The sequence below is a fragment of the Lonchura striata genome, chromosome 35 (assembly GCF_050655825.1).
Source record: "Lonchura striata isolate lonStrDom1 chromosome 35, ASM5065582v1, whole genome shotgun sequence".
Lineage (NCBI taxonomy): Eukaryota > Metazoa > Chordata > Aves > Passeriformes > Estrildidae > Lonchura > Lonchura striata.
In genome coordinates, this window is record NC_140737.1 from 2,018,554 (window position 1) to 2,037,201 (window position 18,648).

The following is an 18,648-nucleotide window of genomic DNA, read 5'->3' on the forward strand; positions in this document are numbered from 1 at the left end:
ACAAATCCTAATCCCAGCCCTTTCCCCCCATCGAGCCCAGATTTCCCCTTTCATGCAGTTACATTCGTGACCAGACAGGGACACCGCTCTTTTGGGGATGCCCGGGACAGCGACCTGTACGGCACCGACCCGCCCCGGCAGCGGGCGGGGAGCAGCGAAGGCAGGCGGATCCCATCGGATCCCATCGGGCAGCGTGGGCCCTCCGTACCCCCCAACAGCCGCAGGGATGGTGACAAGAGGGCAGACCTGGGCAGCAAGGCGGCAGCGTAGCCCCGTCCCGGGAAACGGGAGCCCGCTCTCCGCACCACGCGTGACCCTTCGCTCTCTCTGCAATCCCCGGCCACACCAAAAGCGCCGGAGATCAACTCCATCCCCCAGAGTCTCGGAATCCACTGCAATATCTCCTGAGGTATTTCTGCAATTCCTAAGAAAAATTTCCCCTAGAGAGGGAAGTCACTCCCCAGCCAAGACTTCCAAACTCTCCATTCCCTGGCTGAGCCATTCGTGTGGTACATGAGATTGCGCGGTCATTTCATTTGTTTGCCCCTATTTGCCTCCCCTCTCTCCCCCTCACCGTTTTTTCTTTCAGGTAGAAGATGGCATAAAAAATTGTCTCACCATAAAAACCCAAACATACAACCACCACCAACAACACCTTATCCCCAGCAATAATAAATTCAATTAACTTCCCCAAGTCAGTTGTGTCCATGAGTGACCTCTCCCTGTCCTTACCCGGACCCTGGAGCCTCTCCTTGTGTTCTGTTCCCTGCCCAGCCTCAGTGACAGAGCGATTTTGGTGGCACCAGGCACCCGGCCAGACCCAGCCAATCCCAACAATCCCTGCGTTAATTCACTCCACCATTAACCAGCCCCACGGCAGGTCTGGCTACAAGGGGAGGCAGCGAAAGGAATACAAACTGGGAAAAATGTGACACAGTGAGAGGAGAGATGTGCGATTGGGCGAAATCTCCCTCCCCGAACTGCCAGGGGGAGAAGGAGGGAGAATCTGGTGCAAAGTAAAGGGGAGAGGAGAAAGCATAGGGCTGGAGCTGTGGAAGGCAGATGGAGATGGCCATGGGCAGCCGGTGTTTTCCTTTCCAGCTCTGTGGAGTGAATGGGAGCGGTGTAAAATCCGTCAAGAAACAAAGAGGAGAGAGAGCAGGTGGTGGAAACCGCTGACAATTTGGATTCAATTTATCTGTCTGAAGTACAAACGCCAGCAGTCTCCTAGCAGTGACAGATGCCCACCTGTGATGTGTGTGCTCTGCTGCTCCTCTGGCTGCAGCCCGTCAATTAAAACCTCCATAAGCATCTTCCCGGTGGCTGCTTCGCTTTTTGGGGCCATTTATGGCAATTACGCAGGGTTTTTTAAACTTTTTTCTGTTTTTTCGGGATAGAAGGGACCCCCTGGCGGGGACGCCCCCGGGTCAGGTGCCTCCGGGCTGTTTTGAGGCAGGAGGAACCCATTGCGGCAGTGCGAGACAAAGTGGGGAGTGGGATTTACAGAGGGGCCCGGCCGGACCTGGTGGGGCACTCTGCGGGAATAAGACATTGACCCGCATGGGGTCAGTGAGCAGTTTGAAGGGTCTGAGCGTGGAAGGGGCTCACAGCTTCTCGTTGAGACAAAAAAAGATAGTTGGAGAAGCTGGTAAGAGTCGCCTTTGCCCCTGAAAGGAGTTCTACCAAGGTCATTGTCGTGGAAATGAAGGAGAAGAAAAGATAAACGGGGTGGGGGTGGGGGGGGCGACCTTGCAGGAGTTGGATGTTGGCGGAAAACAGTTGTGGAGACCACCTTGCACCAATGAACATGATATTAATTTATTGTATACAATGAATAGGTATAAACTTTGCGAGAAGGTATAAAAGACAGCCTGCTGCTAAAATAAACAGAGCGAAGCCATCTCAAATGCATGGTGGTCTTCTGTGTGTTACCATTGTCTCAACAGTGACTTCCGAGTGCCCTCCTGATCTAAAGAGATGTAAATGTTGATCCTCCTCGGCTCGGGACCTGGCCCCTAACAGCTGACAGGATCCGCAGGCAGAGCTCCATGGTGATAATCTTAGGTCGCGCTTTCCTGCCCAGCTCCGATCTGCTCCGGGAGACCCCAAACCCTCTGCTCTGTCCCAGACTGGCCCCAGCGGTTCCTCCGCTGCTGCAAAACCCGGCCGGTGACGCTGAGGTGCTGCTGCTCGCCGGGAGCGTCACGGCAAATCTTTCTGAAAAGGGTTTTTCAGTGGATGGGAGCGATTTTCCAGGGTTCCTGGGCTCCACAGGTTCCGCGGCTCCTTCAGTCATACGGGGCGGCCGAGAGCGCTCGGTGCACAGTTGCATTTTTAAATTTTATTTTATTCTTTACCTTTTCTTGCACTCGCACCTCGCCCGTGCCTCGCTGCGACTCCTTCAGAGACCCAGGGGGCAGCGGGGGCACAAACCTGAGCCGAGGGTGGGGAGGGACTCCCGATGGTGGGGCAGGGACCGACCGGGTGTGGAGATGAGCTGTGACCTTGAAAGGTGTTGCTTGATACTCCGTACTTTACTTTTGGCAATAAGAGGTCCTTCAGCAGCAATGTCTCTCCCAGCCACTGGTTTCTGGCTCAGAACCAGCTTGAAACGTGGACAAGAAACCCTAAGTCCCAGCAGAAAAAGCTCTGCCATTACTTTTTATTTTTTCACAGTTTTTGTTTGTTTGTTTGTTTGTTTTTATTTTTATTTCTGAGACATATTTAACTTTTTTTTTTTTTTTTCTATAATCCCGTGTTTATTCTCTATCCCCTCACCCACAGCCACTCTGGTGCCATGAGGCCCCGGCTCAAAGGGAAGCCACAAAACCCTCTGGAAATAAAGCCAGTCTGGGGGAAAACCCTACAAGGGGGATTGAATTCCATGGATAGCACTGGCTGAGAGCTGGAGATTCCAAATGCTCCAAGAAGCCAGAGAGAACTGCACTGGCACCTCTGACACTCCCGAGCAGAGTGACCTCTCCCACCCCCCAAAATATGCAGGTTTGGGTCAGCTGAGGAAAAGAGCTGGAAAAAGGGACTGGAAAGGGAATGGAGCTTGAGAGGATCCCTCAGCTATCGCCCGGAAAGTAAGGGCTTTCTGCAGGAAAGCCACAGGAAAGTCCTCCAAAAACCAAAAAAATAATGATTAATTTTCTAACTCTTTCCTCTCCTGTTTCCAGAAGGTCCTGTACGAGTCCTGCTGGGAGAAGCCAGGGGTGGGGGTAGACTCAGAGTCTAACTGGGGAGAAAAGTTTAACTGGGGCAAGGAAATGTTTATTGTAGGGAGAAAATGTGAATGGAGGGTATTTGAATGGGAGGGGATGATTTGAATTGGGGAGAGAAAATTAAGCGGGGGAGGAGCCCCGCAGCTCTTGGCTGTGTTCTGAAGGTGCTGCCAGCAGTTCCCCTGCTCCCACTCCCCAGGCTGGGGGTGCAGAGCTGCCGCTGCTCCCCAGGAATGTCACAGGATAGAAACTCCATTCAAGCTTTTATGTTCCCAGTCACTCCCAATAAGATCCCAGTTACCCCCAACATGGTTCCAGTTTCTCCCAGTCATGCCCTGTATGGTTCCTTCCACTCTCAGTCATTCCCAGGAGTCCAGTATGGCCCCAGTAACTTCCAGTATGAACCCAGTCACTCCCAGTCACTCCTTCTAGGATGTCATTTGCCCACATCATGGTCCCAGTTGCTCCAAGCATGATCCCAGTGAGTCCAGTCTCACCCAGTATGATCCCAGTAACTTCCAGACACTCCCAGTATTAGGGGACTGACTCCCAGTCAGGTTTAATCCTTGTTACCCCCATGTAAGAGACAATCCAAAGTTTCCTTCACTTGCCTCACAATTGTCGCAAGGACCCTGAAGACCCCCGACAGGAGTTCTGGCTTGGCTGAGGTGGATGTGGACACTTGCCAAGTGACTGTTTGCAGGTGCACTCGCTGTATTTCTACAGAACACTGCATTTGAGCCGGTTGTGACAAGCGGTGGCTTGTCCCTCATGCCTGCACCTGCTTCACAGACCAAGGGGTCTCTTCACAATGGCCCATCAGTCTTCCCAACCTTCTGGCCAGATGTCACTGGCTTTGGCTAAAGACTATATAAACTGTAACATTTTTGGGATGACTTTGGTTAATTCCCATGCAGAATGGCGAATCCATGTGGCTGGACCATTGAGGGTCTTGTCTCAGATGGTGGTAGCTATTCCCCTTTCCCCTTTTTCTTTCTATCCTTTATTTCCTTTCTGTCCCCTCTATCGCATTTGCTGTTGGTACCACAATAAAGGTGCATTTGTTACAATTAAACTGATGGTCCCTTGCTGTTTGCCTTTTTGCACTTTTGGGATGGATTAATGAACCATCATGACACCGCGCACGAGTGGATCGTTACACCCCAGTATGATCCCAGCAGAATATCTGGGGGGTCCGCAGGGGTCAGGACCCCCCAAAACCTCTCACAGACACCCCAAGCCCCTCCAAGCACCCTCCCAGTTGCCTGTCTCCATCCCAAAACCCCCAAACCCTCTCCTAGTCCCTTTCCAGCCCCACAAGGACTCACCAAGACCCCTCCCAGTCCCTTCCCTGCATAAATACCCTCATTCCAACACCCACTTTTGCATCCCATGTCTCATTCCAGTCCCTCCAGGCTTACTCAAATCCCTCCCAGTTACACCCAGCACCTCCAAACTCCCTCCAATTCTCATCAGGACACCCAGAACCCCATCCCATCCTCCCCAACATCCTTTAACCTCCTTCTCAGCCCTTCCACACCCCCCAGCCCCTCTCCCAGTTTAAGCCAGGCTATCTCAAATATCTCAGTTACTACCAGCAGAACCCAATCCCCCTCCCAGTCCCCCCAGTGCCTCCCCCCTGTCCCTGGTGCTGTGGGGGCCGGGCTGTGCCCCAGTGCTGACTCAGGGGTGCTCCAGGCTGATGTGCTCCACCTGGCAGCTGCAGGTGACCCTGCCCTGGGAGTGGGGGGGGTTTCCAGCAGCACCAGGAGCTGGTGGGTCCAGTCCCCGCTGGGGACCACATTGGTGGCCACCACAGAGAGCTCCTGCTGGCCCTGGAACCACTTCAGCTGGGTGTGGCCAGGGTAGAAATCCATCATGGACCAGAGTAGGCAGCCGGGACCAAGCTAGGAGCTCGAGGGTTCCAGTGAGATGGACACACTGGGGAGCACTAGGAGAGAGTGGGGACACGCTGGGATCAGTGGGGGAGGGCACTGGGAGAGACAGGAGAGGGCTGGTGTGGCATTGAGAGGGACTGGGAGTGCACTGCGAGGACTGTGGGAGCACTGAGAGCGAGCAGAATGGAATGGGGGGCACTGGGAGAGAGGATGGAGGTCTCAGAGTGAAATGAGAAGGACTGGGAGGGAGTTTGTGGACACTGGGAGGGACTGTGGTGGCACTGCTATGATCTGTGAACCCATCCCACGGCCAGCAGCCCCCTCACACTGCTACAGCCCCAGGGGTCACTCTGCCACAGGGTCAATCCTGCCAGGACAGCTGGCTCCACGGGGAGCCCCTCTGGCCATGGGGCTCCATGAGGTCACAGCCTCCTCTCAGGCATCCCCCTGTGCCAGGGGGCTGCTCCAGGGGCTGTGGGGGTGATCTCTGCACCTTGGGGATCTCTGCATCCAGCACCTCCATCTTTAGAACCACCAGGGATTGGCTCTGCTGGACACTCAGGATGCTTCCAGCAGCTTATCTCAGAGCCCACCCCACTACCACAACCAGTCTGTGCAAACCAAATACATCCCAAAAAATGGGGTCCCAGATATCCAAGAACTCAGATGCACCCCAGAATGGGATGGAGGTGTTCAGGGACTCAGCTGCACCCAGAAATGAGGCCCCAGGTGAGGATGTTCTCTGCTTGGCTGAGCCCTGCCTGAGGGCTGGGGCTGAAGCAAGGGGGGACAACCTCCTCCAGCGGGGATGTCCCACAAATGGGGGAGCCCCACAAGATCCTCAGAACTCCCGAGGCTGGGCTGGTCTTCCTGGATGGAAGTAGGCACCAAAACTGCTCCATCCCTGCCCTCTGCAACTGGAGAGGAAATAAATGAAAAGGCCCAGGAGCTGAGAATGAATGGGAGAGATCCTGCCCTGAGCATTGGCATGGGTATAATAGACCCAGCCTGGGCACAGGGAGTGGATTTATTACCAACCAAATCACAGCAGGACAAGGAGAAGGGAAAGAAATCCCTCCAACACCTTCCACATATCTGACAGGGATCACCCAGAACAGGGATCACCAGGGCTCTTCCCAAGGGGTTGCTGAGGATCATCCAACGTGGATTCTCCTTGGTGGGTGGAGCTGGAGCAGCGCACGAAGCTCTTCCTGCATTCGGAGCACTCGTAGGGCCTCTCCCCAGTGTGGAGGCGCCAGTTCAGGAGGAGGCTGGAGTTGTGCTTGAAGCCCTTCCCGCAGCCGGGGCAGCGGAAGGGCCTCTCCTCGATGTGAATGCGCTGGTGCAGGAGGAGACGGGATGACCTCAGAAACCGCTTCCCACACTGGGGACACTCGTAGGGCCTCTCCCCGGTGTGCAGCATCTGGTGTTCCCTCAGGCTGGAGCTCCGCCTGAAGCTCTTCCCACATTCCAAGCAGGTGTGGGGCCGTTCCCCAGTGTGCATCCTGCTGTGGCTGATGAGGTTGAAGCTCTTGCTGAAGCCCTTCCCACATTCCCCACACTTGTAGGGCTTTTCCCCCATGTGGATCACCTGGTGCTCCCTCAGATGGGAGCTGTACCTGAAGCCCTTCCCACATTCCAAGCACTTGTGTGGCTTCTCGCCAGCCTTAGGCGTCTCCTTCACCAGCTCCGAGCTCTGGCTGGATCTCTCGCCGCCTTCCTGGCACAGGGCATGTCCCTCCTTCCCACAGCTCCCTCGGCAGGCTTTGCAGACCCTCCTTGTGAGGAACCTCTGGGCCTTTTCCTCCATCCACCCAAGGCTTGGCAATGACAAATCCTGGTTTGGGGAAAAAACAAGGGGTGAGAGCCTTGGGCTGGGGGTTCCTCCTGCAGAAGTACATCGCTGGAAGTCTTCAGGAGTCCAAACAAAAAATCTGTGAAGCACCAAGATTCAGCTCCCAAAATAACCCTCATAGGAGATCCACCTCTCTTGTCTCTCCAGTCTGAGGTTTGGTCGTTTCCATTCCTTGAGCTGATAGGGGTCCCGTGGCTCCTGGGGTTTCCCCTCTCTGGGGTCTTGCTTACAGATGACCATGGGGGTTTTGCTTACAGATGACCATGGGTTTTCCCAGTGGTTCCTGACTCTCTGCTCCAGGATTCCAGGGGTCCCCACACTCCAGGCTCTTCCCTCCCCACTTCAGGCTGCCAGGTCTCACACAATTCTGGAATCACCCCTCTGACTTTTACCCATTCTAGGGGTCTAGGGGTTCCACTCCACTGCTCTTCTGGAGGAGTCCCCAAGACTGATGTCCTCCACCTACCAGTACCTGGTGATTGCCATGAGGACCCCCAAATATCCCCCAAAGGGTGATTTAAGACTCAGCCTTGGGGTCCTGCAAGATCCAAATATGCCCCCAAAAACCAAACCCTCCCAAGGACCACAAAAGTATTTGGGTCTCTATTCTAGAATCTGAAAACTCTAAACATTCTCCCTAGAGGAACTCCTCTGGAAGACTCCCTGCTACACCAGTAGGATGGAAACTTGTGCTTCTCCTTCTGCTGCTCTTCCTGCCCCACCTCCTCCTTGACCACACTGGATGCCCCTTTCCCACCCCCTTCTGCCCCATGGCTGCCACAGCATCAGCTGCTGGGTGTGGGGAACAGCCCCATAAGGTCGTTTGGGGATCCCCCCAGTGCGGATCCATCCCCTCCCACAGCAATGGGGAATTGCTTCAGGGATTGAATGATGGGGACACAAAGGGAGCACCATGAGAACCTCTTTCCTGTTGTCCCTCCTCCCGTTATCCACCTCTCCCATCCCTTTTCCATCATTGCCTCTAAATCCCAGCTCCCCTACGGCTCAATTTGGGGGTGACCCAGTCCCCTCTCTCACTCCATCTAGGTGTCCTAAATGCCCTTTTATGGCTTCTCCCCCTCTTTCCTGTCATGTTGAAAGGAGTAAGATGGAAGTGTCTGTACAAAGAGGTGGTGTGAATATCCTCCAAGATAGGGCAAGGAGTTTGTAGATAAGGAAGTGACAGAAGAAACCATCAGTGTCAGAAAATGTTATTAATCAACAGGAACTGCTGCTCAGCTAAAGTCCAGGTAAATTCCAGAACTGTGTGAAGAACAAAGATTTAACAGAGACATGAATATAGTATTGTTTACAAAAGGGGAGAATGTTGAGGCAGTTTGCACATTCCCGCAGAGATAATTAAGGACATGGACACCCAGGGAGGCAATAAGGGAAGTGAAGAAGGGATTTGGACAACAGGGGATAGATAGTGTTGGTGTGGTGGGAAGGGCCTGGGTGAAGGGGAGCGTGCAGCAATATGATTAAGGCAAGAAGCAGCAGAAGAACCTGTATGAGAAGAAAAAAAAAGATGTAAAAGAGAAGGAAGATAAAAATACAAAGGATTGGGATTTTTTACAGCACCTTCCTCCGTCTTATACTCAAAATAAGTCAGCTGCAGGTCCTTTCTAGGCCCGGTTTCCTAGACAGGAAAAGCAGGAGGTCAGGATGCCAGGGGTTTCTCTGCGCTGGCAGCGGCAGCACCGGGCGCAGAGGTGCGGCACCGGGAGCACGGGCTGGGGCCTGTGGGGAGCTGCGGGGCCGGGCCGGGGCTGTGGGGCAGCCGGGGCTCAGCGCCGGGCGCTGCCTGACCCCACCAGCCCCGGGCAGGGCCGGCAGTGGCCCCCGGCCCCCAGGAGGCTGCGGGACGCCCCGGCCGCTGCCCGGCCCCGGGGAGCTGCCGGCCCTGCCCGCCGGGGGGGCCGCCTTTGGACACTGCGGCAGGACAGGCACCGGCTCTGCCACACGGGCTGGGCAGGGACCCTGAGCACAGGGGGGAAAACAAAGGAACAGCTGGGAAATGCAGAGTGCACATGAAGGATCAGGATTTGCTGTTCAGGATTTGCTTTGGGTCCCTGCAGAAAGGAAAGGTTTTGCAGAAAGCTCAGCAGCTCTCAGAGGATGAGCACCCACAGGCAGTGACCGGGGCTGCAGGAGTGGCACAAGAAGGCCCTGCAGCACTTGGGCACAAAGGCACAGCAGCTGAAGGCAAGAAGGGATGAGCAAAAGGCCAAGCTGAAGGCAAAGGCTACGGCAGAGTTCCCACAGCCCCTGAGGGATCAACCCCAGGGCCCAAGGGGGCCCCAGCACCCAGGGCATGACGGGGTCGGCCACAAGCACCTGGCAGAGGCATTGCCCTCCTGGCCAGGGCAGAGCCCACCCAAACAGCCCCTGGGAAGGAGTCAGGGCTCCAGCTGCAGCCCACAAGGACACTGCAAGCACAGAGAGCAGCACCCTCAGCAGGAGCAAGTCCACCCCTGCATGGACATGGATTGTCAGGGCTCTCTGAGCTCCCATCACACCAGGGCACCACAATGGAGCCCTTGAGAACATTCAGGGTGGCTCTGAATCAAGAGGCCTCTCCTGATGGACGCAGGGGCCTCTCAATCTCCTTTGAATCTCAGATGTAAGGGGGGAAGATTGTCAAGAAGTTGTTTGATCATTCAGGAGCTAAGGGGGAAAAATGAGCAGGTGAGTATTCTTCAATCACTATTAATAGATGTGGGAGATAGATTTGAAATGCATGGATTTCTACTTCCTCCTGATTGTGATCATTATTTACCTGGGAAGGGATTTGATGGCGAATGTGGAAATACAGATTTATATTCTAAAAGGTAAAGCAGAGGCTAATGCTGTACCTTTGACTCAGATAAGTGGCAAAGCCAGTGCCGAAGTGAACACAGAAGTGTGGGCAGCCACAGGAAAAGAGGGAAAATTTGATGTGGAGCCTCTCCAAATTACTTTGAAGCAACCAGGACAAGTGGGGTCTAAAAGCAACACCCTGTTCCAGGGGAGGGAAGGAAGGGCTCACAGCCTGGTATTGAGTCCCTGTTAAAGGCAGGGCTCTTGGAGCCAGGGATGTCTCCCTACAGCACTCCTAACCTGCCAGTCAAGAAAATGGATGACTGGTCATAAGGAAAACAGAATTTTCAAGTGTTAAAATGAAGTTTAACTGAGGTTGCTGTCCTGGCTCTCCTAGACAGGAAAAAAGAATTTGAAATGTATGTGGATATTAAACAGGGCCATGCCAAAGGAATTCTTCTGCTAAAATGTTTCACCCGTGGCCAGAGCGGCCTCATTGTCTGCAGAATTCACCTTTAGGCTTCATTTTTAAAAACCAGAAGAACTTTAAAGATGACCTTTAAACTGGTAAACAGTTAATATTGTATTGTTAAAAGTAGCTTTTAGCCACACATGAATCACAGAATGGCTTCCCAGGAAAAGAAGATTCCTTCCAGGCAGCCAGCAGAGGAGCTTTAGAAATGCAAATTAAACTGCTGGGGCAAAGTGGGAACAATGTTCCTCGGTCTCTTGCCTGGGGCAGGAATTGGCTGATTCCCTCTGCCCCTCACCCCAAGCTCTGCCTGCTTGCACAGATGGAATTTGCACTGCTAAAGGCAGAGCCCATGGTGAGCATATCTGACTCTGCAACAGAAATGGCTGAAGCTGCAGAGGGAAACAGCAAATGGAGAATGTCATAAAAACTAAAATAAGTGGGGGGGGGAATCATTCCTCTGTCCACTCCAACATGTGCTGTCACTGTCTATGTTATACAGGGTGTATTAGAGCACTGGAGTTTTTTTTCTACCAAAAGTACAGAGAAATCAGTTGGAATCCAAACATTTGATTATTTAATTAGAGAAAAGCAGTCAAGTGATGCAGCCCTGGCTGGAGGCAGCACCCAGAAAAAATCCTACAACACCATGGACCAGCCCCTGGGAACCCTAAGGAACTCATATCAGGAGACAGAGAAACCATTCATCATTTCAAAGGCATCATTAGATGACAAGCTGTTCTCCTAATAAGAACCAACCAGACAGCTCCAGCTCCTGACCTTCCTGCTGACCAATCCACTGAAATGAGGAACACAACATTTCACCATGGGATGGGATCAGATTATCTTATAGCAGAAAAAGGAGGAGTTTCTGGAAAATTAAATGGCTGAAACTGTTGCTTGCAAAGAGATTATAAAGGAAAAGTGGTGAAACAGATAAGAAAGGAAATAAGAAAGCAGCTCATGTTCCAGCCAAACTTGGAAAGGATGGGAATAGGACACGGTTTTGTGGTTCCCTGGCAGACCACGGATTAAATGATTGCTGTTTCTCCTCTTATGTTTTACAGCAAATCTCATCTGTTTAGAATGGGACATGGGCATGAATGGAGATGTGGGGACAATGACAGGGATGGAAACATGTTGGGGAGACAGCCATGGGTGAGGACATTGTGGGACATGGGCAGTGACAAGTGGGGACACAGCCATGGCTGGTGCCATGGGAGGAACTTGCAGGGGATGAGGGGGATGCTGGGTTTGAGGGAGTTGAGGGTTCCTGGGCAGGACTTGGATCCTGCTGAGGCCTTTGGGGAGCCCAGGCCGAGCGGCTCCGGCTGCGCTGGGAGACCCTGGTGGAGGTTCTGGGGCAGCTGCTCAAGGACCCCTGACCTGGAGCCCCAGCTGGGCACTGGGCCCCTGGAAGGGGATGAACGTCCTTGTCCCTAGGAGGGAAACCCCAACACCCCCAGGGTGTCGGGGACAGCTGAGGGGCTACAACAGGGAGGGGAAAGCCCGACAGAGCTGTCCCCCTCCTAAGCTACATCCCAAAAGTCCCAAAACTCAGGGATTCCTCCCAGGAAAAAGCAGCCAGGAGGGATGTGAATTGAGAGAAAGAGGATGTGTGACTGAGCAGGAGTGGCCTGGAACCCCCAAACCCAAGCACGGAAGAGGGGGTTGGGGATTTATGGGATGGTTGGGAAAGGGCAAGAGAATGGGGGAATAGAGGGGGCTGGGACCTCCAAAGAGTGGGGCAGGGTGCTGGAAAGTCCAAATTGTGTTGGATCTGTAGATTTGGGGAACAAGAAACAGGGGGAGAGGGGAGGGAAAGGTGCGATTGAGATTGAAGAAGCATGGTTCCCTGTCTAGCAGCACTCGTTCCATTGAGCAATTTCCTGCGGCTTGGGGTGGGGGTCCTCGCAGATTCGCACTGCTGGGAGACCCCACGCCCTCTGCCCATCCCAGCGAGTCCGTGTCGCTGGGGCCCTCGAGCTTCCAGCTCGGCCCCGGCTGCCCTTTCTGTTCTACCCTTTCCACACCCAGCTGAGGTGGTTCCAGGGCCAGCAGAAGCTCTCAGTTGTGGCCACCGACGTGGGGGGACTGGACCCACCAGCTCCTGGTGCTGCTGGAAACCCCCCCAGCATGGGGTCACCTGCAGCTGCCAGGTGGAGCACCCCTGAGCCGGCACCGGGGCACGGCCCGGCCCCCACAGCACCGGCAGGGGCTGGGAGGACAGGGAGGGGAATTGGAGTCCTGAAGTTAACTGGGAGCCTCTCACTGAGAACCCCTTCCCCCTGTCCCACCTCCCCCTATCCCCCTCTCCCACCCCTTTCCACCGGGTCCCGTCCAAGCCCCGCTCACCTGAGAGCTCCTCGCCTGCAGCCGAAGGATGGAGGAGGAGGAGGAGGAGCGGGAGGAAGAGGAGGGGTAGAGGAGGAGCAGGAGCAGGAAGAGGAGCGGCCGGAGGAGGCTCCACGTGCGTCCTTCGCTCGCTGGATCTGCGGCTCCTTCGCGCTGGGAGCATCGCCCCCTGCATCCCGCAGGGGACCGGGGAGGGGGACCTCGCTCCGAATATCTTGGGCGGTCCCGGCAGGGGTTTTTTTTAAGGAAGGAGGGATATTTGGAGCTCACCCGAAGTATCTTTTGGGGGTTTCTGTTTCTTTTTTTTCGGGACGGGGCGGGCGGAGCGATGTTTGGATCTTGTAGGAGTCCAAAGCTGACACGAAATCCCCTTTGGGTGGATACTGCGGGGATCCTGGGAGGTGTTTTTTTTGGGGATGTCGCGGTGCGGCTGCCGGGTGGGTGAGGGATGGAGGTCCCTGGAACCACGTGCCGGCAGCAGAAAGGGGAGTGGAGTCCCTACCCTGAAATGGGGGCCTGGGGAGGGGGGACCCCGACAGCCGGGCGTGAAGGGAGCCTGAAGAAGGAGCAGCCGAGAGAAGGGATGAGCCTGGAGTGGGGGACACCCTGGGACACCAAAGTGGGAATCCCAGAGAGAGGGAACCCCCTAGACTCCCGTCACCTCGGAGCAGAGAGTCAGAGGAGGAGGGACCCCTGGGACCCCAAAACCCTCGGCATCCCTTAGTGCAACCCCAGAGAGGGGTGGACCCCTGGGACTCTCATCAGCCCAGAGAAGTGGGACTCCCAGAACCCCAGCGTGGGGGGATCCCTGGGAAACTTGGAGCAGGCAGAGATTCTGCAGAGGAGGAACCTCCTCCCGTACATAGGCAGGACCCGAAGCATCCACAAGGGGAAACCCCAGGGAGGGGTTTTTTCCTCTGAGTCTTGATGTTTTGGAGGTTTTTGTGGACACGAGATATCTTCTAGAGATGGACTTCTAGAGATGGACTCAGGCAGGAGGAACCTCCAGGCCAATGTGCTCACCCCTTGTTTTTCCTTCAAAACCAGACTTCTTATTCCCAAGGCTTGGCCAAATGGAGGAGGAGGAGGCAGTGAGGAAGATGCTCCAGACACCCAGGCAGCTGAAGAGGAAGTCACTGCCCCTTTTCCCCTCTCTCCTGCTCCATCTCCCAGCCCAGTATGGCCCCCAGCTGTAGGACAACCTCTCTGCCAGTGCTGTTCTGCCAGGGATGGACTGGGGGGATCCCCTTCCCTCTGGCATGGAGTCAAATCCCATCTTCTCCTTGTCCTTCCTCTCCTTGCTCATTTTCCTTTCTTCTTCCCCTCCCTCCTTCCTTCCTTCCTTCCTTCCTTCCTTCCTTCCTTCCTTCCTTCCTTCCTTCCTTCCTTCCTTCCTTCCTTCCTTCCTTCCTTCCTTCCTTCCTTCCTTCCTTCCTTCCTTCCTTCCTTCCTTCCTTCCTTCCTTCCTTCCTTCCTTCCTTCCTTCCTTCCTCTCCCTTTTTTGTTCTTGTTCCTTCCTCTCCTTTTGCCTTTTCCTTCTTCCTTCCTCCCTTTGTCCTTCATGCCCCCAGCACTGAGCTGCAGACAGAGACCAGGGTGGAAAAATCTCCACAGCAGAACTTTGTGGAAGAAGCCATTTTGAGCAGCTCCAAGGGGCAGGAATCCAACAGGGAGGAAATGCCAAAGGGATGCCCCACAAGGAGGGGCTCCAAAACCAGCCCAGTGTGCTCTAAGTAGCAAAGATCTCCCCACTGCTTCATCCAGAAATCCACTCTGGTGGTCCATGAGCAGCTTCACACCAGGGAGAAACCCTACATGTACTTGGAATGTGGGAAGAGCTTCAGCCACACCTCCCACCTCTTCATCCACCACCAAGTACACATGGGGGAATGGCCCTACAAGTGCTTGGAATGTGGGAAGAGCTTCAACTGCAGCTCCTAGCTCATCCCCCACATGTGCCAGCACACAGGGGAATGGCCCTAGAGTCTGGGGAATGTGGGAAGAGCTTCAGCCTGAGCTCAGTCCTAGTCCAGCACCAGAAGATACACTCAGGGGAACAGCCTTACAAGTGCTTCAAGGGTGGGAAGAGCTTCTGCCACAGATCCAGCCTGATCGACCACTAGAAGACCCACAGTGAGGAATGGCCCTACAAGTGTCCCAGATGTGGGAAGGGGTTTAAGAACAGGTAAAATCTCCTCATGCATCAGCAAACGCACATGGAGTAGAGGCCCTTCCACTGCCCTGACTGCAGGAATGGCTTCAACCACAACTCCACCCTCACCATCCACTGGCACATCCACACCGGAGAGAGGCCCTATGAGCGTCCTGAATGTGGGAATGGCTTCTATCAGAGCTCTGCCTTGGCTTCACACAAATGGACCCACCTGTAAGGGAAACCCTGCAAGTGCTGCAAGTGAAGGAAGAGCTTCTTGCGCTGCTCCAACTCCATTCCCCATGGGAGGATTTGCGTTGGCTGATCCCCAGTGATCCCTGTTGTGCAGAGCCCTGATTACCCCTATTTTAGGTGAACTCTTTTGAGAAGACACATGTCTGGTGGTCTCCACATCCTCCTGATTCCCTCTGGGCATCTGGGTGAAGGAAGGGAGGGACAGGGACATCCATCAGGGCTCAGAACGATATCAGGAATTCATCGGGAAGAGTGGATTTGTTGACTTTCAACCCTAAAAGTCTCAGCTCTTCCATCCAATCCTTTTTTCCTGTGGCATCAAGCAACATTGGATGGTCTTGGAGGTATTTTCCTACCTCAGTGGTTTCATTATTCTGATTCTTTATGACCCACAGGTGTCTTCCAAAGGCAAATGGTGATGGACTGGGGCAAAGACCAAGATTTGGGGTGGAAACCCCTCCAACAAAGGCTTTTCCCTCCACTGAACCCAACCCTACAGATACTCTCATGATGCTGACAAGTAACTCCTTTTTTTTTGAGTTTGATTTTATTTCATCCATTTTTATCCCCTACAAACACATAAAATTGTCATAAAAATAAAGAAATTGATTTTACTCTCATCTGGGGAGAAAATGTAGGGCTTGGGAGGATTTGGGGGTGTTTATAGGAATTGGAGGAGTGTTTTCCCTAAAACTGGGGCCACACAGGCTGGGATCACAGAATCACAATTAACCAGCTTGGAAAAGACCCCTGAGATCAAGTCCAGCCTATAACCCAACACCACCCTGTCACCCTGACCACGGCACTGAGTGCTGCATCCAGTTTTAAACAGCTCCAGGGACAGTGACTCTACCACCTCCCTGTGCAGCCCATCCCAATTTCCAATCACACTTCCTCTTAATAACTTCCTAATGTCCAGCCTGAACCTCTCCAGTGCAGCTCCAGGTGGTGTTCTCCTGTCCCGTCACTGTTCCCTGGGAGCAGAGCCCCACCCCACCTGGCTGCCTCATCCTGTCAGGGACTTGCAGATAGTGATGAGGTCTCCCCTGAGCCTGCTCTTCTCCAGGATAAACACCCCCAGCTCCCTCAGCTGCTCCTCACAGGACTTGTGTTCCAGACCCTTCAGCAGCCTTGCTGCCCTTCTCTGGACATGTTCCAGCATCTCAAGATCCTTCCTAAACTGGGGGCTCAGGACTGGACACAACACTCGAGGTGCTGCCCAAGCAGTGCCCAGCACAGGGGAAGAATCACAGCCCTGCTCCTGCTGGCCACACCATTCCTGATCCAGGCCAGGAGCCATTGGCCTTCTTGGCCACCTGGGCACAAGGCTAGTTCATGTCCAGCCTGCTGTCCCTCAGTCCCTGCAGGTCCCTTTCTGCCTGGCTGCTGTCCAGCCACTCTGTCCCCAGCCTGTAGTACTGCAGTGGTTGCTGTGGCCAAAGTGCCGGACACAGAATTTTAACTTGTTAAACCTCACCTTGTTGGATTCATGCCTTGGATCCAGCCTGTCCAGGTCTCTCTGCGGAGCCCTCCTGCCCTCTGACAGATCCACACTCACACTCAGTTTGGTGTCATCTCCATTTTCTGCTGCTCAAAAGAAGCAGTTAAATTGGTCAATAAGTTCTGGTTTTTTCCTCCTCCTGGTAATTTTTTTTATTTTATTTGACACCCTAGAGGCAACTTCTGTGATGGCCTCTATAAATTGATTCTATTTCAACAACACCAGCAACAGGGTTGTGAATGTGAGCACTGTGAATGTAGCCTGTGTGGCTTTAATTGTCCTCAGCTTAGTGCTCAGGCACTTGTGAGCATTTAAAAATCTGCTAATAATGAGTCCTGTTACAAAAATACTGAGTCCCCCATCATGAAAGCACCATGGGTAGCACTGATTGAAAGAGGCAATTGCAGTTGTACTGTTAAAATTCAGGTGGCAGCCAGAAGAGGGGCAACAGCAGCCATGATCTTAAATTCCCAAGGCAAAGACAATAAAACCGTCCTGGCTGTCACCTCACCAGGAGTAAAACAGTGCTGAGAACAGGGCTGGAACCCAATATTTCCTTTCTCTGAAGGTTGGGTCAGGGCAGCACAGGCAGGCCCTGAGCAGTCAGGGAGGTTTGTGGGTGATTGTTGCTCCAATCAAGGAATTCAATGGAAAAAACAATGTATGGTGCAATTGGAGTCTTGGCTTCAGTGTGTGGTGTTGCTGTGCTGGAGGGCAGGAAGGCTCTGCAGGAGGATTTGAACAGCCTGGAGAGATGGGCTGAGGCCAAGTGGAGGAGGTTCCCCAGGGCCCAATATCAGATCCTGTGCTGGGGTCACAACAGCCCCTGCAGAGCCCAGGGCCTGGGGCAGAGGGGCTGGAAAGGGCCCTGGGGGTGCTGGGCAAGAGCAGCTGAGCAGGATCCAGCAGGACCCACCTTCCTGAAAGGAGCCTGGACCAAGGGGGGAATCAGTCTCTTCCTCCACCGAACAAGAAATGGGATGAGAGAAAATGGCCACAAGTTGCACCAGAGAAAGTTTAGATTGGACAGAGGAACGATTTCTTCTCTGAAAGGGTGGTCAAGCACTGGAAGAGGCTGGCAAGGCAGAGTGAGTCACATCCCTGAAGGCATTTCAAGCACCTGTAGGTGTGGTACTTTGGGACATGGTTATGGTGACTTTGGCAATGCTGGGTTGACGGTTGGACTTGATGAGCTCACAGCTCTTTTCCAACCTGGACAATTCTTTTCTCCTTAGAATACTTTGTTTCTCTTGTGGGGTCCCATTTTTCTGTATCAGCTCAAGCTCTGTGTCTCTGGGAGAGACTTTCCTACAAGAGAGAACTTTGAACTGGAGATGAGCTGCCCTGAACATGGAAAGCATTCACCAATGTGAAACATGTTTGCAAAGGAAAAAACAAGGGACAGTTTCTGTTTCCAGAATAGCTTTGATTTGTTCCTATCCACATTAGAAAAGACAGCTGTCCTTTCAAAGGAAAGCATTTTGGGATGGCACAGGCTTGCTGGACATACAGTCTCAATCCTTCTGTTGACAAACCACACAATTTGGTTAGGGGAAGGGGGAAATTTCCTATTTATTTTCTTTACCTAGAAGTATTTCAGCATCTCTGCTTTAAAAAAAAAAAAAAACAACAAAAAAACCAACAAAGTCCACTAGCACAACTTTCCAGAAGACAACAGATATGAAAAACAGAGAAATCAAAAGGTAGACTTTCAATCAATACAGAATATTGTTGGCTTTGACTTCTTGCTTTTTATTTTATTCAATACTACCTCTCTTTTTCTTTGCCTCAGCAAATGGAGAGTTTTATCTTTTCAAACCCATTCCTGGGAGGCAGACAAGATTAATCAGAAATCATCTCTGCCAGTGGCTGTTTTCAGCACGGGCTGTACTTGGCCACCTGAGGCTGTGATGGGCAGGGAAATGTCCCTCCAGTGTCCCTGTGGCTTTGTGCCTGGCACAATCTCTGGTACTAAATTCTCACACCCCAGACACTGAAAGACTAGAACTATATTTACATCCTTCCAGCCTGGAGAGGAAATGGAGAAGAGATAGCAATATTTTAAAAATCCCAAAAATACACACCCAAAAAAACCAGTCCTGAGGGTGCCAAGCCTTGTTCATTATTTACAGGC

The 18,648-nt window shown here is 53.2% G+C and overlaps 1 protein-coding gene across 1 annotated transcript; it reads right to left on the bottom strand.

Annotated features, from left to right (window-relative positions):
- Positions 1 to 1,798: 1,798 nt before the first annotated feature.
- On the bottom strand, positions 1,799 to 12,734 carry LOC146764247 (uncharacterized). The gene is made up of 2 exons (XM_085565355.1): positions 12,607 to 12,734; positions 1,799 to 6,962 (listed from the first exon to the last, which is right to left on the bottom strand). Exon 2 carries the CDS (start codon positions 6,933 to 6,935, stop codon positions 6,231 to 6,233), a length of 705 nt encoding a protein of 234 aa, XP_085421481.1. The 5' UTR covers positions 6,936 to 6,962; positions 12,607 to 12,734; the 3' UTR covers positions 1,799 to 6,230.
- Positions 12,735 to 18,648: the final 5,914 nt, after the last annotated feature.